The following is a 21,018-nucleotide window of genomic DNA, read 5'->3' as shown; positions in this document are numbered from 1 at the left end:
ATGGGGCTGCTGGACCATACACTAGCTGCTCTTTGAGTTTTGGAGAAGCACCTTCACTGTCTTCTTTGGCAACTACACCAACATACACGCCCAGCCAAGCACACTCGGTCTCCTCTCCTCCCCATCCCACCAGTGCATGCTGTCTTTCAACTTTTTGGTAACAGTCTTTTTTTCTGGAGTTCATGACTTCTCCTGTGTTTGAGTTACCTTTTCCTGATGACTTCTGGGCATCCTTCCATGTCCCCTGGCCACCTGCATGCTTTCTCTGGGAAAGCCCCCTAGGTCCACAGCTCAGTTATGAATCCCACTATCTCTGTTTATTTTGGTTTCATTTGTGTTTTTCGCTCGTGACCTTTCTGAAGTTCCTTATATAATCTGGATCTTAACTCTTGGCGAATGTATAGTTTACAGATATTTTCTCCATCCTATGGGCCGTTCCTTCACCCTGCTGACTGCTTCCTTTGCTGGGCAGAGTCTTCATGTCTGATATAACCCCACTAGTCTGTTACTGACTTCATGTCTTGTCCTTTCCAACCCCCTAAAGCAGTGGTTCTTAATCTCCTGATACTACAACCCTTTAATACAGTTTCTCATGTTGTGATGACCCCCACCCATAAAATTATTTTCATTGCTACTTCCTAACTGTAGTTTTGCTACTGTTGTGAATTGTAATGTAAGCAGCTGATATGCAGGATATTGATGTGTGACCCCTATGGAGGTCATGACCCACAGGTTGAGAACCACTGGCCTAAAGCACCCCTGTCCTGGCCCACCCTGGTGTCTTCTTCTTCTGCTCTCAGTCTCAAGTCACTTTAATGCAGTCCCAGTTGGTTTTTATTGCTGAGGAGAGAGAGAGATAAATTTCTATGCTGCCCGCCCCACCACATCCCTCCTCATAAATCTGTGCCCACACCCTTCCCTTTGAAAAGGAGATGAACTTCCAGCCTCAGAGCTGATCGTACTCATTTGGAAGATGGGACAGGGAATAAGGGAAACATTTTAGTTTGGAAATATTTATACTACTTGGGTTTTTGTTTCAAGTATGAATTACTTACCTAATTTTAAAGTTATAGATACTCTATTTTAAAATTCATGTGATAGATATCTATTACTCAAATTTAAATAAATGGTAGCATATGGAAATTAGACTGTTCTTCTGAAGTCTCTACCTCCCGAGATTACATGGCCAGGGGCTATTTGAGATGCGTCCACAGACCCCACACGAGGCCCTCAACTGTGAGAGAAGAGAGACAGCCAAGAGGCAGCTTGGAGAACCTGGAAGCAGTGCGGCATGGCCACACCACGTCTACTGCCCTCTGGTCAGTGTGACCACACCACGTCTACTGTCCTCTGTTCAGTATGGCCACACCACGTCTACTGTCCTCTGTTCAGTATGGCCACACCACGTCTACTGCCCTCTGTTCAGTGTGACCGACCACACCATGTCTACTGCCCTCTGGTCAGTGTGACCACACCACGTCTACTGCCCTCTGGTCAGTGTGACCACACCACGTCTACTGTCCTCTGTTCAGTGTGAGCACACCACGTCTACTGCCCTCTGTTCAGTGTGAGCACACCACGTCTACTGCCCTCTGTTCAGTGTGACCACACCACGTCTACTGCCCTCTGGTCAGTGTGACCACACCACGTCTACTGCCCTCTGGTCAGTGTGACCACACCACGTCTACTGTCCTCTGTTCAGTATGGCCACACCACATCTACTGTCCTCTGTTCAGTGTGACCACACCAAGTCTACTGCCGTTTGGTTCAGTACGGCCACACCACGTCTACTGCCCTTTGTTCAGTGTGACCGACCACACCACGTCTACTGCCCTCTGTTCAGTGTGACCACACCACGTCTACTGTCCTCTGTTCAGTGTGACCACACCATGTCTACTGCCCTCTGTTCAGTGTGACCACACCACGTCTACTGCCCCCTGTTCAGTGTGACCACACCACGTCTACTGCCCTCTGTTCAGTGTGAGCATACCACGTCTACTGCCGTTTGGTTCAGTACGGCCACACCACGTCTACTGCCCTCTGTTCAGTGTGAGCACACCACGTCTACTGCCCTCTGTTCAGTGTGACCACACCACGTCTACTGCCCTCTGTTCAGTGTGAGCACACCACGTCTACTGCCGTCTGGTTCAGTATGACTCTTGTACAGATTGGAAAGAAAAGAAGAGGATCCTCCCATAGCAGCAGACAGGCAGAAGCTCATCTGGGGACCAGGGGAAGGGCACCACTGCTAACAATTCTTTGGGCCAAGGTCACTTTGTGGTGATATTGTATCCCCTGATATATTGTGCACCCTAATAAACTTGTCTGGGGTCACAGGACAGAACAGCCACTAGATAGGAGGCCAGAAAATGGTAGCACTCACGCCTTTAATCCTAGCATTCTGGAGGCAAAGATCCATCCAGATCTCTGTGAGTTCAAAGTCACACTGGAAACAGCCAGGCATGGTGACACACCCCTTTAATCCCAGGAAGTGATGGAGGAAAGCGGAAAGGTATATAAGGCATGAAGACCAGGAACTAGAGCTGGTTAAGCTTTCAGGCTTTTAGCAGCAGTTCAGCTGAGATCCATTCCGGATGAGGACTCAGAGGCTTCCAGTCTGAGGAAACAGGATCGGCTGAGAAGCTGGCAAGGTGAGGTGGCTGTCGCCTGTTCTGTCCCTCTAATCTTTCAGCATTCACCCCAATACCTGGCTCCGGGTTTGTTCTTATTACTAAGATCTTTGAAGATTCGTGCTACATCACTTGGTGACTTACCCACTCTGTGTGTCACATGGGAGCCAAGTGTCAGTTACCACATGCCTCGGAGACAGGCCAGGAAGGAGAGCCATGGCTTTTTGCAACACATGGTCTACTGAACCTGTCCAGGGATCCCATCTCTGCCTCCCAGCACTCAGATTAAAAACACACACCGTCATACCCCACATTTTATGAGTGTGATGGGGATCCAGGCTCAGGTTGAACAGCAAGCACTTTGCTCATCAGCCTGTCTCCACAGCCACTGATGTGTCTTGAGGAGAACATCTGAGCACCAGTTCTGACTGGGATCAGGATGTGAAACTTAGGCCATTCAAAGAAACATGGCTGATATGTCATCATTGCAATAGCTTCCCTGGAAATTCTGTAGGAACCCTAAGCAGATGGCGGGGGGTGGGGGGGAGAGGACATTTCATCTTTATACCCAGTGGACTTGGGCTCTTCTCCTAAGTGTCATTGCACACACTCCTGGGTCCCATCGGGCAGGAAGGACACGAACTGAAACCACACAGAAGATTTCCAAGGATGCCCTGAGCTGTTAAGAGCTCACAGAGCCAAGGGAGGTCACAACCATAACAATGGTAGTCACAGCCAGAGCCATAGAAGCCATGACCAGAACCCTAACCAGAGACATGAGATCCATGGCCAGAGGCACAAAAGCTACAACCAGAGTGCTACTAAAGCCACAGCCAAGCTATAGGAGCCACAGGATGTCACAACCACAGCCACTGAAGCCATGACCAGAGCCACAGGCATGATAAACAGCCACAGGAGTCAAGACAAGAGCCATGGGAAACTATAACCCAGAGTCATGGTATGCCACAGCCAGAGCCACAGGAACCCATGACCACAGTCATAGGAGCCACAAGAGACCATGACTAGAGCCATAGGAGCCATGACCAGAGCCACGGGAAACTATGACTGGAGCCATAAGAGTTATGACCAGAGAGACATGATAGGTCATGACCAGAGCCACAGAAGGCTGTAACAGAGCCATGAGAGCCACGACCAGGCCATGACCAATATCTGGGAAACCTCAGATTCTCAGAATGGGAATACAGACCATATAAGGAGAAGCTGCTGGCTGGCAGCCAGAGTCACACAGACAGCAAAGATCCACCTGTAGTTGGTGGATCTAGAACCTCTAAACCATGGGAACCAGGAAGAAGAAGGAAGAGGAGGAGGAGGGAGGGGAGGAGGAAGACATGTCAGGGACCAGTCTTGGCTCTACAGAGTGGAAGAGTGCTCAGAGTCAGGCTTAAAGTCATCCCAGAACCAACTTCCCTCCCTAACAAAACCCCAAGAGAGGGAAACATCATGGCAAATGAGAGGCCAGCTCTGCTCCACTGAGGGATCATCCAGAAACCAAACACAGGCTGAAGCAAAAGGACCCTGCCTGTTGTTGCAGGAGACGGTACATAGATGTACAGAGGTGGAAGTAAACAAAAAGAGGAAACAGAGTCACACATGCATGGGGTCTGCAGCCAAGAGTCGAGCGAGCAATACGGCTGTGAAGCGTGTCAGCAGCAGGCCCAAACCTTTGCCACATGTGCCTGCTGGTGCCCTGTGTGTGCTTTGTAAATATGCGGAGCCCTGTTCTTTCTCTTACTGTGCAGATGCACTGTGGACCCCTCCCAAGGCAGCCAATTCTAAACCCAAAGCATTCTTTACCCATCACTCGCTCTCCTACTGTGGACATGTATGGTATTCTCAACCTGGGCAGAAACCCAGAGTAGTGACTTCCTCCAGCACCACCAACCATACCAGTTCCACGTCACTTACGGCAAACTCCTCAGGAGTCACTTTCAGAACATCAAAGACAACAGCGTCGTAGCTCTTGCTGGCATAGTCGCAGCTCTGGCCCTCCAGAGAGTCTGAGCTGCTGCTGCCCTGTGGAGAAGGCAAAGAGAAATACACTTGACTGGTCTGGCCTGCGGCTGCTGCCACCCCAAAGCTCCCCAGAATGGAGACTGTGAGTGACAGGCTCACGGGATGAAGTGTCTGCTGCTTGTCACTGGGCTCCACACTGGGCTCCGCAGCACTTCCCACACCATCCTAGTCCTCAAGGGTTCTCTGCATGCACATGTTGTATTTCCATTTTACAGGTAAGCAAGCAGAATCAATGTCACTTCTCCAAGGTTTCTTACCCATGAAGCTGAAAGCCAGAATGTGAAGTTTTCTATCTGAACCCCCAAATGACCGTGGAACACTACCTCTAACAGCTTCTGGCCTGCAGCGTAATGATGGGGGAGAATCCGACCCTTGAGTTGGGGTGTAGCTCAGTGTAGAAAACTCACCTAGCATGCTCAAGGCCCAGTTCTGTCCCCAGCACCCAAAAGAGAGAGGGGAACCCTAGCCTAATTCTCCCTCAGAACAGGCTCCAGACTCAGGGACTTGAGGAGCTCATCCATTTTGTTGCCTTTCTTCCTTGTTCATTTTTAAAGATTTATTTCATTTATGCACGTGTGCACAGGTACCCAGAGAAGCCACAAGAGGGCACTGGATCTCCTGGAGCAGGAGTTGCAGGCCCTTGTACTGGGAATGGGGTCCTGGCAAGAGCAGCCAGCACTCTTAACTTGGGAGCCACCGCTCAGTTCCCTCTGCCCCTTCCTAGCTGGTCAGTGCAGGACACTGTAATGCAAATGATAAAGCTGGCTCTGGAGGTCGGTCACACACACACACACACACACACACACACACACACACTTCGGACACTGTCAGGGAACGCTCCTCTAGTAAGGGTCACTGAGTCCTGCATGTGAGGATAGGGGCCTCGCACAGGGAAACGGGAAAATCCCAAAATTAGATGGCATTCATGAAGGCAACCCCTGTGAAGGTCCCAAAGTGAAGGGAACACCTTCTCTTTAATGTGACTGCATTCCATCAAGCTCCACCTGGGTACCCCATCAGGTCGACCACCCAAACCTGGGCCTGCGCATAAATGGTTTTATTCATCTCAACTCATGGAGGAGGACTTTGTGGTTTCTGCTCATTCCACCATCTTAGAGTAGGGGTGAGGGAATCTGCTTTTGTTAATTTCTCTTTATTTTACTTTCTATTCAGGGAAATGTTGCAATCTTACTGGAAACTAGGGTGTTTTTATGTCAATGAAGAAAGCTCATAGTTATGACAGTGTGAGGTCAGAGTAGAGCGGAAATGCAAGTGGCTCACCTCAACACCTGGGCCTAGGGTGTCTACAGGTGAGGCTCTCACACCGACACTACACCTGCTCTCAGAAGGTGAGGGACCAAGCTGGCTCTGCAGGCACGCAGGCCCGGACAGATACCAGTCTCACATCAGCTGCCACCCTGCCTCAGACACTGACTTCATCTTGCTGTGTCTCGTCAGGTACAAAATCAGATTATTAAATGCCATATCCCAGAGTAGCAGCACCAGTTACTAAACAAACCCGCCACCACCACCTCTTCCTTCCCTAGGACATGCTGGCTCAGGGGCCTGGGGTGTGTGACAAGTGTCACTGTAAGTTCTTTAAGTGGAAGACATTGTCCCCCAAGGACAGTCTGATCTGAATAAAGCTGAAAAGAAATAGGACTGGCCCCAGTGTGCCTGGAATTGGCCAAGATCTAGATCTGCACATAGCCTAGCCTTGCCGGGCAGTGGTGGCGCACACCTTTAATCCCAGCACTCGGGAGGCACAGCCAGGCGGATCTCTGTGAGTTTGAGGCCAGCCTGGTCTACAGAGTGAGTTCCAGGACAGGCACCAAAACTACACAGAGAAACCCTGTCTCTAAAAACCAAAAAAGCCGGGCGGTGGTGGCGCACGCCTTTAATCCCAGCACTCGGGAGGCAGAGGCAGGCGGATCTCTGTGAGTTCGAGGCCAGCCTGGACTACCAAGTGAGTCCCAGGAAAGGCGCAAAGCTACACAGAAAAACCCTGTCTCGAAAAACCAAAAAAACAAAAACAAAAACAAAAACAAAAACAAAAAAAAAAAAAAAAAGGACATAGCCTAGCTAGGTGACAGGGTAATATGTTAATATGTTAAGGACACCAGAGTGGGTTTGTACCACCCACCTGCCCAGATGTGAGAGCCAGTTTCTTCTCCTCCCTGTGCTTTGGGTTCCTCATCAGGAAGCTCACAAAGGGATGCATAACAAAATATAGTGAGTTGGATGTGTATAAAAGAGAATGTGTCATTCAGTCACCTGGGGCCGCTTAGCACCTCAATTCCCATGTGTGCATTCACTCCACAAACACTACGGTACTTACAGTCACATGCGTGGAGGCCCTGAACAATACCAAAATCTGCAAGTACTCAAAGCCATGCATAAAATGCCTAGCATAGAACCTGTATGTGTTGTCCACAGATTCTGAGTCCTTTCTGGAGGATGTGGTGGTATTGTGTTCCCCAAAATATTGTGCACCCTAACAAACTTATCTGGGGTCAGAGACAGAACAGCCACAATATTAAACATAGAGGATAGGCAGTGGTAGCACACGCCTTTAATCCTCGCATTCCAGAGGCAGAAATCCATGTGTTCAAGGATACAGCCAAGCATGGTGACACATGCCTTTAATCCCAAAAAGCCAGCCTTTAATCCCAGGGAGTGAGGCAGAAAGCAGAAAGATATATAAGGCGTGAAGAACAGAAACTAGAAGCTTTTAGCTGGTTAAGCATTCAGGCTTTCCAGCAGCAGTTCAGCTGAGAGCCATTGGGATGAGGACACAGAGGCTTCCAGTCTGAGGAAACGGGATCAGCTGAGGAACTGGTGAGGTTAGCTGTGGCTGTGGCTTGTTCTGCTTCTCTGATCTTCCAGCATTCACCCCAATACCTGGCCTCAGGTTTGATTTTATTAATAAGACTCTTGGATTCCTGCTACAGGAGGACTAGTACCTATTACAAAATAAACGCTGGGCAGAGTCACTGCTGCTGCTCAGAGACAAATGACCAGGCAGTTTGCACACACTTGGTCCAGGAGTGAGGGTTTTTGTTGAACGTTTTTGATGCATGGTTGGTGGGTCCCATGCACAGAGGGCCGAACATGCACAGGGTAGCATATGAGTCTTCACATCTGTGTATACATGCATACATACACACATGGGCCCCAGAAGAGGGATGTTTCAGTCTCGAAGGAGTATAAGCCCCAGACACAGACAGAAGTCTGGCTCCTCTAGTTACCAGATTCTGGCTGTTCCTTGGATGTCAGGCCTTAGGGCATTGTTGCAACACCCCGAACCCTCAAGTCAGGGTATTTATTGAATCAAAAGTTGCCCCAAACATTTGCTGGCAACAGTGACAGTGGTGATGAGGATGACTCACTATTTTATGAAACTACTCTGGCCTCCTAGGAAAATGTAAACGGCATTCACCAGACTGGAGAGATGGCTCAGTGGTTAAGAGTGCAGACTGCTCTTCCAGAGGACCTGAGTTCAGTTCCAAGCACCCACATGGTGGCTCACCATCGCCTGTAATTCCAGCTCCAGGGGGATTGACACCCTCCATGAGTACCACACTCATGTGAACATACACGTATAATTTAAAAACAAAATTGAAAAAAAAAATGTTTAAAGGCATCCATAAGTATGCTTTCAAGACTAGAGATCAAACCAAGGAATTTTTTTTTTGGGGGGGGGACTGATAAGAAACTGGTTCCTATGACCTCTGGTTAGTCAAGAAACCCCTTGTGGGATGCCCAGACCAAGCCTGCTTCACCAGCATGTCTGAGGAGCCAGCACTACACCCAGACACAGAGGCACCAGCCCCAGATGACACCTCCTCCTGTGTGTCTGTACCATTATTGAGCTTGGAAAGCAAACCCCAGACCCCACGCGGAGTCCCTGCCCAGGCCACTCAGACCAGCAGTCCTTACAGTCACTTCCTACGAAGCAAGGTAAATACGCTCAAGGGCCAGTTGGCCTGGCTTCTGTCTGACCTCATTTTGGAACGCATGGCTTATTTATAATCAACAGCGGTTTTTCCTGGGAAAGGTCTGATCCCTTCTTGCCACCAAAATGGAATGTGGCACTTGCCATGGCGGGACTGGAGAGGTATTTGTTTTTCTTTGAAGAGAACAACTTCAGAAAACACCACCATCCACAGGGCTGACTGGCTCCCAAACCTCCCGCCTGGAGTGGTGGCCCTAAGAAGGCCTGTATTCATGGCCAGGGCCCCTCTCTCGCGCCACCCTCCCACAGCCTTCATACCTGCGGAGTGGCGGAGGTGACCAACACGCTAGCCATCAGACCATTCCTCTTGTACATAGTCTCCAGGCCTCTGGGAGCTTCGGTGCCACCTCTGCTGGTGACATAACCTGCCTGCAAGGCAAAGGTACCCATAAAAACCCGCTCTGAACCCACAGAACCATGCCAGCCTCCAACAGATCACCCAGGAAACCTGAAGAGAGAGGTATGAGCTGGTAGCTCGTAGCCTGCAGGCTCAGGCTGGCCCACAGAGCCTGTGTGCCTGTTTCCCTCCATGGAAAATGGTGTGTCTGTGCCATTACTGAGCTCATCCATCTAGAAAATGCTAATTACCAGTGTCCAACAGCTGTATGAATTCTGCCTCCTCGGCTCTTCTGGCAGCACTGAACCCACATCCCTGCCTGGCCATCCTGCCCCTTGCAGATCACTGGATCCCATCTGCACATCCATCCCAGGATGTACCCGGCCCTCACAGGCCCCAGAAGATGTACTCCAAAGGAAGATGTAGGCTGATGAAGAAACTGGACACCATCTGTGCCATCACAACTGATCCCACAAAGGATTGACGAAACATGTGCTGGACTCCTCTAACTCATCTTCCCCTTCACTACCCCAAGAAAGGCTTCTTAATCTTGTCCATTTTCTGTGGAGGGAAACTGAGGCACACAGAGGTCACGCTCTGGTGCATTTGCTTAGTCTATCCAGCAGCAGCAACATCCGAGACCCCCTTGAAGGTCAGCTCCGATTACTCTGCCTGGACCGCTCATGTGCACAGGCTCCAGAGAGCATCTCTCTCCTCCCAGAACACCGAAAGCCAGCAGCAGCTTCTCAGCAGGAGGGTGGCAAGATGTAGGCACAAAAAGGAAGCTGACTGCAGTTACCAGAGGATGGGTGCCTTGAGCTGAGGTGACAAAGGGGAGACGGACTGGGAGACAGCAAGAACAGAGCCCACAGGAACTCCTGCAGGCCAAGTGAGAGCAGCCAGGCTAGATGGAGCTGTTTACAGAAAGGCAAAGAAAGATGATGTAGCTGTCATCAGGGAGGGGACAGAGGTAGAAGAGGTCTGGGGGGAAAGTGACATACGTGACTCAGCACATGATCAATCTGTGGCAGATGAGAAAAAAATCCATCCTGGAAGGGCTGGAAAGATGCTTGGAGGTTACGAGTAGGTACTGCTCCGTCAGAGGACTAGCATGCACTCAGGTGGCTCACAACTGCCTATAACTCTAGCCCAGGGAGCTGATACCATGGGCCTCCATGGGCACACACATAGCTAATAAGGGAAAAGCCCCTAGGGAAACATAAACCAGAACCACAAAGACAGCACTCATACCCAACAGAATGACCAGAATTAGAACAAAACAAAACCAAACCAGACTATACCAAGTGACTGGGAGCTGGGGTGAAACCTTGGTGCATGGCTGGTGAGAAGGCAAAAGGTACAACTGCTTCAAAACATAACTTGGCAGCTTCTTGACTGGTTAAGACAACACAGTGATGTGGTTCCCGGCATCTGCTGCAAAGGCTGAGCATATCCACACAGATACACAGAGGACGCCTATCACAGCATCTCTCCTAGCACACGAGCTGGAACTAAGTCAGAGTCTATCATCCAGGGACTGCCAAGGCAGTGTGACCTAGCCACAGAGCACGCACGCTACTACTCAGCTATGAAAAGAATGATTAAACCTCAAAAACATTATGCTAATGGAAGAGGTCAGATGCAAAAGAACGTACAGTGTGATTCCATTTTAGGAGATTCCCAGAAATGGCACATGTATAGGAATAAGTGCCCCAGCAGAAGGGGACTGCACTAGATACAGAGGACTTTGGAGGCAATGAGTGTTCAAATCCAGATGACAAGTACAGCCCAGAAACGAGGCCCTGGGACTGCTAAGCTGCAGCAGGTACATGAGGCACCTTGAGCACCATGAAGGGGTCTCACCCGGCTGCCTGCCATTCCCTTTGAAGAGATGGATAAACAGCATGGCAGCTGAGAAGGGAATGTTAACTACTACAGGAGAGGTGGGACCCAGAGCCGAGGAAAACCCCTCCTAGGTAGAGGGTGGACAGGGCCCTTCAACACAACCCCATGACGGGCACAGGAGCTCCAGAATAGGGTCCCAAAAGAGATGAAAAATAAACCCAGCTCATGAGCTCAGCCATAACAATTTGGGGTCGGGCCTCTTAGGCTGCCTCAAACCAGCCCAACCAGTCTACTCCACGTCAGAAGCTGAGGCAGGCTTTGCTCCTATCAGCATGTGCCTGGCGCTCTGTGGGTTTCCCCGGGGAGCCAGGCCTGCACCCCAACCTTCTGAGTACAGCCCAAACCAGAGGCTCTCTGAAGTTGTCCTGGTGGCTCTCTGCTTCTTCCACAGGGTGCTGCCATGTCCAGGGAGATGTCTCAGTGGGTAAAGGCATGTGCTGACAAGTCTGAGGTCCTGAGTTCAATCCCACACTGTAAAAGGAGAGAAGTGATTCCCTCCAAGTTGTCCTCTAACTGCCACATGCATGACATGGCGCACACACATACCTACAAATGTTAGAGGGAGGGACGTGCTGTCAGCCCCCCCCCCTTCTCCAGCCCCATCTGCAGCACACACCAGTGGCAGCATCCATCCCAGGGGAGGCACTCGCTAAACGTTACATATGACACTCATGTCCTTACCACAAGAGCCCCAGGAGGTACAGCCCACTTACAGTGGAAGGCAGGAACTACTCGGGTTCCTGGGAAACTGAGGCCCCATGAATTCAAATCCTAAACAGGCCTGGGCTCATACACATCCCTGATGCTGTCTCCCACCAGCGCCTAGGAGTCATGTGAAACACTTGCCTGGCCAGGTCAGCCCACAGTCAGTGCTCTTACTTACTGTAGCATTAACTTTCTCTCCCCACAAGCTTCTATTTGCATGCTCCTGTTCTCTTTCCCTAAGCAGTTACCTGGAAACATTCACAAAGAGCGGCTCTGTGGTCTGTGAGACCATAGGCTCCCACTGCTGGGAAGGAGGGCCAGGAATGGGCTCAGTGGTCAAAGCGCAGGGCTATCCCCTCCAGTAGGCAGGCCTGTCCTTCCCTGCACTGGCCCCAGTCTACCTGCCAGCCACTGGGTAACCCATCATGTTTTCCTGGAAGGCAGAGCTGGAAAGAAAGGTTCCTCATCTGTTTCCTCTATGTCTCGCCATGACAGAAACAGCCTCGCTGATGGACAAGAGGTGTGCCTATGTGTGGAAAATGGTAGGACTAAGCAAGACAGAGCATCCTATCAGGCTGCAAGCAAGCCCCACTCACCCAGGGTGGGTCCTGAGGCTGCCGAGTACAGCTCCTGTGTCAAAAGGCCATGGCTGGGACCTGGCAGCAAACAGCAGACAGACAGGCTAAGGTACAACAGAAGGACCTTATAGGCTATAGGAGGAGTTTGGGAAGCAGTACAGGTGTGTGTGTGTGTGTGTGTGTGTGTGTGTGTGTGTGTGTGTGTGTGTGTGTGTGTGTACAGGTGGTTTCCCTGGAGGCAATGGGAATTCTTTTAATTCAAGGATTTTGGACACACCGTGTACTTTAAGGATTTTGGTAGCACATTCCATTTCTATTTTATCGTGTGTGTGTGTGTGTGTGTGTGTGTGTGTGTGTACTCCCTCAGAGGCTGGAAAAGAGGTCTGAATCCCCTAGAGCTAGAGTTAAACAGGTAGCCATAACCCAACAACCATGACTGGGTCCTTCCACAGAGCAGCAAGTACTGCTAATCCTGACCTTGCCCCCAGCCTTGGCCCGCATGGACTCTGAAGGAGGAGGGAAGGTCTACTTCTCCTGCAGCATGAAGAAGAACGGGGTAAGCAGGGCACTAAAAGATTCAAGATGGGCCCCTCTGAGAAGAGCCACAGTGCTGACAGGAAGCATGAGGTGCCGTCTTCCAAGTCAGGAGATGGAAGATGGGGGGCCTTGAGCACCTGAGAGTGTGGCAGGAAACCTGGGGTGCCAGGTGCCTGCAGCACACGCAGCAGAGGGTCCTCCTCAGCTCTGTGTCCCCTGACTCCCACAGGCGCTAGGGACGCGCAGTGAGCAAGACAGGGAGGCGCCTCTGTGGCCACAGCAGGCGTGTCTGCCTCTCATCTCCCTCATCTGGTCAGAGGGGAGGTGCCCATCAACTTGTTTTGTGCAGAGGAGTCTGGCCAGCCCGAGACCTCAAGAAGCTCAGCCTGGCCCTCAGTGCCTCTGTCACAACCTGTTACACACAGGCTTTGTCCCAGACTGGAGACAGGATTCATGTGCCTTCTGTAAAACCCATTTACAGTGATTTGAGTGAAGACAGCCCCCATGGGCTCATAGGGAGGGGTACTTTTAGGAGGCGTGGCCTTGTTGGAGGAAATGTGACACTGGGGGTGGACTCTGAGGTTTCAGATGCTCAAGCCAGGCCCAGTGTCACTCTCTCTTCCTGCTGCCTGCAGATCAGGATGTAGACATCTCAGCTACATCTCCAGCACCACGTCTGCCTGTGTGCCACCATGCTTCCTGCCACGATGACAATGGACTAAACCTCTGAACTGTTAATGTTTTCCTTGAAAAGAGCTGCCGTGGCCATGGTGTCTCTTCACAGCAACCGAAACCCTAAGACACCATTTTACAAATATAAAAACAGAAACTCGGGGAGACGGATTCAACTGTTATGTGTAGATACATTTAATTCATGTCTGCACTCTGTATCCCACTGGGAAGGTGGCACCAGCTTTTTAGATTTGGGCAAATCAGCCTGTACATAAACCCCATTCTTCCCACCCTCCCTCTACCTCTTAACTCCCCCTCACCTCTCCCTCCTCCTGCACACATAAACATGGTCTTGCTGCTAACCCTCCCTGGAAACCCAAACAGTGCAAGAGCAAAAGCAGTTCTCATGATGTAATTCCTTAAGAGCGCCGTGGCAGCTGTTATCAGAACCACAGACCAACCCCACGGCTTTCTCAGCTCATGACAAGAGTCTGGCCTTGTGGGGGGTGGGGGGTCCTGAAGAGGGAAAGGAAGAGCCCAAATGTAGCCCTGGGCCCCTTCCAGCCATTAAGAGTGCTCCTCAACACTTGCGGCTCAGGAAACACCGGATGGCCTGAGATGAACAGACGGACATGCAGACCCCATGGGGAAAGCGGAGTAATCCCTTTTCCTAAGTCAGTGGAGGCTGGTTCAAAGAAAACGCACACACCCAGACATGCCCAACCACAAGAGATGATTTCTTCCAAATGCTGCAAATAAGTACAAAAATGGAACCCAAAGAGGGTGGGAGGAAGAGCTGCATGCAGGGGTGACTGGGATGTACTCTCTCAGCCGCTGCACTGCAAACAGACTCTCTGCTGGCTCACACACAGAAGCTGTGTGAAGACGGGCGGGGAGGAGCCTGAGCCCACTCTGCTTGTACCCCCTCCACCATACTGTCCATCTTCAGAGAAACAAGCAGCCAGACAGTGGTGGCACACCCCTTTAATCCCAGCACTGAGAGGCAGAGGCAGGTGAATCCCTGAGTCTACAGAGATCTACAGCAGCCTGGTCTACAGAGTGAGTTCCAGGACAGCCAGGGCTACACAGAGAAATCCTGTCTCAGAAAAAAAAAAAGTCACAAGCATGGGCCCTCTTGAACCAGGGCCACTGTGAGTCAGACCTGCTGCGGCCAAGAGGCAGAGGAGGCCTTAGGATGCTCGGAGGTTTTAAAAAAGAGCTTTGGGAAATAGGAGTGAGAGTGTGATGGGTGAAGTCAGGCTGAGGTACCCAGACACCCACAAAGTCCTGGGAACATCCTTGTGAGGTGTCTCTCCTTCCAGAAGCCCAGGAAGAAGGTTCCCTTCTGCATGAAGGACATGGTGTCTGGAATCCAATGTTCTGGTCTCTCTCCAACTCTATAGGGCCCTCACTCAATCATGTACTTGATCTTAGTGATCCAAAGAACATCTGCCTTGGGACTAGGCCGGCAACGTCACCTGAAGGAGAAGGACCACAGTCCCTGCCCACCAAGTGCAGTGATGCCTCTACGCATCTATGTAGCCAGGTGCCTTCCCAACACCCAAGCCAGCCAGAGCCCCCGAGCAGTCCTCCACTGCATTCCTGTCTCCACACAGTGACCCTCGCCAATGTAGATCCTGAACCTACAAGGCGTACAGTAAAGGGGTGCATTTTTCTACACACGAAGCCTAAGTGGGAGTCTCTTTAACCAGAGTCCTGAACTGGGGTGCCTGGTGCTGGCCTGGTTCATAATGAGGCTCTTGTCCTCGTTGGCTACCTCTCCTCCTGTGACCAACTTCCTCTTCTAGAAACTACAAGGCCAGGGTAGGATGGTGGATCTGGAAGCCCATGTTCCAAGGTCTCCTTGACGATCATAAGCACTGTCCTAGGCCCTCAGCTTCTTACCAAGTACCCAGAGGAGGAGGGCAACTGTCCACAGAAGACAAGGCAGGCAGGTCAACTGGTACAGGCAGCGGGAGACTAGAGTAGAGGCACCACGGGGTGTCTGACAGACACCTGGAACAGGCCCAGCCCACACTCCCCGGCACTGCAGGGGTGAGAGGTGTGTGGAAGTTCACAAGTGGTGAGCACAGGTGACATTTTCACAACACACTCCATAAACTGGCTTTGCTTTCCTGCACTTTTTTCTCCTCTCCAAACATTGCTGAAAGAAACAAAGAGACTTCAAACGTGGATGGAAACCGTTCCCGCTCCACACTACAGGGGAGGAGGACATGAATGGACCAGTACCTCTTGTGAAGCAAACAAGACTATATCAGGGGGACTGTGAGTGCTGGGCATCTGGTCTCAAGGTCATTCATTTCCTTTCCATGAACAACAACCAGCTTGGAAACACAACAGCCTAAAACAGAGAAGACCTAGATGGGAATGTTTAAAGAAATGTACAGAAATCATTTGAAGAAAACTATAAACTCATATTAAAGGTTTTTTAAGGGCCTAAGATGGCTCAGGAGCAAAGGCTCCCGCCACCAAGCCTGACGACCTGAGTTTGGTCTCTGGGACACAGGTGTAAGGAGACCTCGGTAAACTGTCCTTTGACCTCACACATTGACACACACTCACATATACACAAATAAATACAACTTTTCAAAAGAGCTCTAGGGCTGGAGATGGCTCAGTGGCACTCACCGCTCTTGCAGAAGACCCAGGTTCCACTCTCCACGCAATGGTGGCCTACAACCATCTGTAACTCCAGTTCCACAGGATCTGACGCCCTCTTCTGGCCTCCGAGAGCAGTGCATGCACACAGTATACACATTCATGAAGGCAAAACACCCATACACATAAAATAAAAATAAATCTTTTTTAAAAAAAAGATTTAAAGACTTTTCACTCCCCTGGAGACAATACCAGAAAGCCATCAATTCTCCCCAATTAATCTATTAATTACAAATGTAACGTTGCTCTAAATCCAAAGAGGATTCCTTTTAGAACTCAATAAACTGATCCAAAACTTTTATCTGGAATAATAATTAAAAGTAGCTTAGCAGTTCTCGGGGGGGGGGGGGGGGGGGGGGAGTATAATAGGAAGGGCATTGACCTGTCAGGAAGCCACAGCTGAGAAAAGGCCCCACCGGGATCAGCAGGAAGTCGGTGAACCAGCTGGAGTGTAGGGAAGGATTACCAATCAACCAAGGGCAGTTCCGATAAGAGGAAAATGCAGCGTTTTAAAATGTTGATGAAACAATTTATTATTCACTTGAGGAGGGCAGGAACTTGTTAAAAACTTTATCTAATATATATATGAGAATAAATATTTGCCGGGCACAGTGGCGCACGCTTTTAGTCTCAGCACTTGGGAGGCAGAGGCAGGTAGATCTCTGCGAGTTCAAGGCCAGCCTGGTCTACAGAGTGAGTTCCAGGACAGCCAGAGTTACACAGTGAAACTGTCTCAAAAACAAAAACAAAAAAACAAAACATACACACAAAAACAAAAGAAAAAATGTTTGACAGATTAAATATTTAAACAGACAAAAGAAACATTAAAACATTAGAGGAAAACCAGATGTTTGTTTTTAGTCTTAGAGGGAAGAAGCCTTTCCTGAGGGTCATACAAAAGCCAGAAAGTCAAGAAACTAGTGGCCAACTTGTGTGTGTGTGTGTGTGTGTGTGTGTGTGTGTGTGTGTGTGTGTGTGTGTTCTATCTGGCTTCCTGTGGTGCTAGGGATGGAACTGGGGTCCTGGTGCATGCTAGGCAAATGCTCTACCTGAGCCACCCGTGGCCCGATTGGCAGATTTAAATACGTTAACAAGTCTAACTTCAGTTTAGAAAAAAGGCAAGGAAAAGATGAAAGACAGCCCATAAGCCATGAAAAGGTATGTGGCATCACCTGGCAGGTGATAACTTAGCATCTTTGATGTGGAAGGTCCCGTGGGAGCCCTGGCTGGGACTCCTGGGGACATGGCACCTTTGGCCCTGGAAACATGAAGACCTACAGGGGTTAAAAGCTCAACGGCATGAGGCACCGGCAGTACTCAGCATGGCAGGGGCCTTCAGGACAGTCACCAGGCCTGCGGCAGGAGGTCACTGACTCCAGCCCACAGATGTGCTCCTCTGCCTGGTTTGAAGGCACCTCCCATGGCAGGCTCTGAGCAGCAGATGAGACAAACAGTCCAGAGCATCAGTATTTACAGACAGGGAGAGATGCCCACAGCTCAGCTCGGGGCCTGCTCCCATCACACACCCCTCCTCAGCTCGGGGCCTGCTCCCATCACACACCCCTCCTCAGCTCGGGGCCTGCTCCCATCACACACCCCTCCTCAGCTCAGGGCCTGCTCGAGGCTGTGGACGACGCATGTACATACGTGACGAAGACATACAGAAAAACCTGCTAACTAGCATCACTGCCTCGCAAAGACCCTCGGCAGCCTTGGATTTTCTGTCTTTTTGTACACCTCTACGGTTCTGTTTAAAATAGGTATGGCTAACACTTGGAGCAACACAACACCCAAGGGTAGCTCACAGGATTAAAGACAGACTCCAGGTGAGGAGACAGGGGCTGTGCGTGGCAATCTGGCGCCACCTGGTGGCCAGATGATTAAATGAACACTGGTATTCCAACAGTGCCAAGGTGTACAATTGTTTAAAATTATGTCTGCCCTCTGAATGGCAACAGCAAGGGACTAGGGTGTCAGAGTCAGGGTGGAATTTATTTAGATGACCTGAGTTTTAAATAATAGGTGTGTAATGATTCACTTCTTGCTGCGAATTAATTCATTGCAACTGACAATATTTAACGGTTCTCGGGACAGAGGTGGAGTGAGAGGAGGCCTGGGTAGCACAGATCCAAAACTCAGGCCATTAGCAGTAAGTCTTGTGGACTGTACAGGAGTGCCAGGCCTCGGGACACAGGTCTCTCAGAATGTGGGGCTTGTGTCAGTGGAAAAGCCTGGAGTGAAACCCAAGAACTTGACTGCACCCATGGACGGTCACCTACTTCCCCATCCTGTGGCTCATGAACTTCAAACTGTTCTGAGACAGTGCCTCCTGAATAGCCAGCAGCCACTGCAGCACATCCTGGGGTGACAGGAACAGACTGATCACACTGACTCACTCCCTGGAATACATCCCTCTGTGTGGGCCCCCATCCTTTGCAGCACCTGCCACTCTGCCGAGAGCTGCCCCCCCTTCCGAGTCAGCCAGGAGCTCTGTCCCACAAGTTATCCTATCCCAGCATCATCAGGGTGACAAGGTTCAGAAGCCCAGCAGTTCGAATTCTGGGTCTGCTGCTAAGAATTCTGCTACCTGTAGGTTCCAATTTCCCCTCGTTAAGGTAGGCTCAGACTGTACTTTCATGCTGCCATGGTGGGAGTCAAATCACAGGGATGGCCGGTCACCAGGAGGACAGGGTGCCAGGCCCTTGTCTAGGGACCTCCTGTGCATCAAGTTTTCACCAAACCACCTCTGTGGGAAGTGTAGGTCATGGCCCGACCATGATTATTTCAGCCTCGGCCCCAGCCCAGGTGCTGTGTGCCCAGGACAGTGGATGGACTACCCCTCAGTCTGCAATAGACAGAAGGGGCACTGTCAGAGTGAGACTAAGGCTGGCCCCATCACACCCCAGACCACAGTTCTCCAGCTAGGAGGGACGAACCAGGTGCTCAGAGAGCCACCAGTGCTCAGCTCAGCTTGGAGGTGATGTTGGGAACAGAAACGGATGGTAGCTGCACTGCTCACAGTGAGCTCAGTGGAGCCAGATGGAGGCTGAAACCCAGGAGCCCGGGCCCTCTAGCCAGTGCCCCCGTCCCGACTTCCAGCAGACAGACACAGGCAGCCGGGGAGTTCTGGCGGCTGTTGTACAGCAATGGTCCAGCTGAAGACTGTGCCATCCTTGCATCCTGCTCAGAGAAGGAAGGAGCCTCCTAAGGGAGCTTCAAAAGCCATGGTCACTGAAGATCACTGGGTCCAAGGAAGGGAGCGGACTGAGCCACCAAACCACTGAGAATCGAGACCCTGCAGGACATGTCCTGTGCTAGATCTGCCTCCCCAGCCACCTCTCCTGGGCCTACCCCTTGGCAGTGGCTCCATCGTTTATGCAGAGCTCCAAAGAGTACACGGATTGTGGAGGCCACCAGGCTACCCAAGACCGCATCTCCTTAGGAAAGCCTCCCTCGGAGCAGTGGCTTGCTTGTAGGATGAATGGACAGAACACACTGGAACTTTACAGAAGGTGCTAGAAGCTTTCTGCAACCAAACAGCATGGCTTTGGGGGTTAAAATATTAAGTCAGTGGATGTTACGGGCCGCAAGAATATATCATAAGAACTCAGCTGGTTATGGCAAAGCCACTACCTGAAGGGATTAAGGAATTCCTCCAGAGGAAGCCAAATTCCAAGGAGCTTTTGGTGTTATTTGGCTTGTTACATATCAGCTGTCTTCTGTTATGAAAATCATGTGTGCCTTCATAGCTTTCCCAATTAATTTTTTCCTAAGAATTGCTAACAGTGTGGCCTGATCACTATTTGTACATATAAGTTTGAGATATTTGGAGAACAACCTCAGGAAAGACTTCCTTCCCTCAGGCCCATCTGTTTCTTCTCCTTTTAGCGCTGGAATCAGGTATCTCCCTTAGCCACATTCAAGGACTAACAGGAATAACAGTCCAGACCATCACATGCTAGTCTCCAGATTTAAGGTAAATTCACATGGAGACACCTCCTAGGTCAGGTGGACCTTAAGTAATAGCTTCGCACAATTTAGCTCGGACTCTCCTTTCTTACAGCCTTTACAGACCCTAACTTCTTACCTTAGGAATATAGATTGAGCACGTAAATTCCCTTTTTGATATACTAACTGGTATTAGCTCTCAGCTCACCTCCTCCCTTAACCACTCCATTATCAGGTCAGAAAAGAAAGCCTGACACTCACTGCCTGAGGAAACTCCTACCTGCCTTTATGACCTTGCAGGAATTCAAGCCTGGGGACCTGGCTGGAGGGGAGGATTGCGATTGTTTGGGTATGTAACTGTAAAGCTAGAGACTGAAGGATAGAATTAAAGTGAATGGACTACAGAGCTTGGTGTGCTGAGATTCCGTTTCCCGAAAATAGTCCTCGTGGTTTGTAGTTTCTCTTCTGAGCCCCCGGAAGTATAATATTAAGGCTGGTCCTTTTAATATTATACAAGAAATGGAAGAACTGAAAATAGTGGAAAGTCATAGGAAGACATTTCTCAAAACCCAGGGCTGTAATAGAAAGATGGAAATGGTAGATTATCGCGGGAGCCGCTTCATCCAGGAGTGGCACTGGCTGGTGGGCGTCCAGAAGGGAAACGACAAAGATCACTAGGTGAAAAGGTGGCCGTGTTACACACTAGCACAGCTCGGTTCTTCAGAGCGGTGGAGCGACTGTGCACACGCTAAGGCCTGCACTTAGACCCCGAAATCCCAAGAAGAGGTGCGTCTCGGCTTGGTGGGGAAAAGGAAGAGGTTTTGCTTTCCTGGGTTCTGTATCTGCAGACTGGAAGGAAGGGGCCAAACCTGCCATACACAGCCAACACTTGCCCAGCTGTCCTTCGGGAAGAAAGCCGTTTTATCATGGGTGAGGGACACCAGGAGTCTGGGTCCCTGAAGCCAATGGTGGGGCAGA

The 21,018-nt window shown here is 50.4% G+C and overlaps 1 protein-coding gene across 23 annotated transcripts in view; it reads right to left on the bottom strand.

Moving 5' to 3' along the window:
• The window catches only part of Ralgps1 (Ral GEF with PH domain and SH3 binding motif 1), a 247,962-nt gene that overhangs the window by 202,777 nt on the left and 24,167 nt on the right, over positions 1-21,018 (bottom strand). For 19 of the 23 annotated variants that reach the window (XR_013050398.1, XM_006988712.4, XM_016007158.3 and 16 more), the window contains 2 exons: positions 8,938-9,048; positions 4,557-4,664 (listed from right to left, as the gene is read on the bottom strand). Coding sequence is in view for 22 of the 23 variants with exons in the window: in XM_006988712.4 (XP_006988774.1) it covers positions 4,557-4,664; positions 8,938-8,994 (165 nt within the window). In the remaining variant the exon portion in view is untranslated. Of the gene's footprint in view, positions 1-4,556; positions 4,665-8,937; positions 9,049-11,245; positions 11,269-21,018 lie in introns of those variants that run through there. The other 4 variants (XM_076568850.1, XM_076568847.1, XM_076568856.1 and 1 more) reach the window with 3 other exon arrangements.

This window comes from Peromyscus maniculatus, chromosome 4, assembly GCF_049852395.1.
Source record: "Peromyscus maniculatus bairdii isolate BWxNUB_F1_BW_parent chromosome 4, HU_Pman_BW_mat_3.1, whole genome shotgun sequence".
Classification (NCBI taxonomy): domain Eukaryota; kingdom Metazoa; phylum Chordata; class Mammalia; order Rodentia; family Cricetidae; genus Peromyscus; species Peromyscus maniculatus.
Note: the sequence above shows the minus strand (reverse complement) of the source record. Positions and strands in the feature narration are given on the sequence as shown.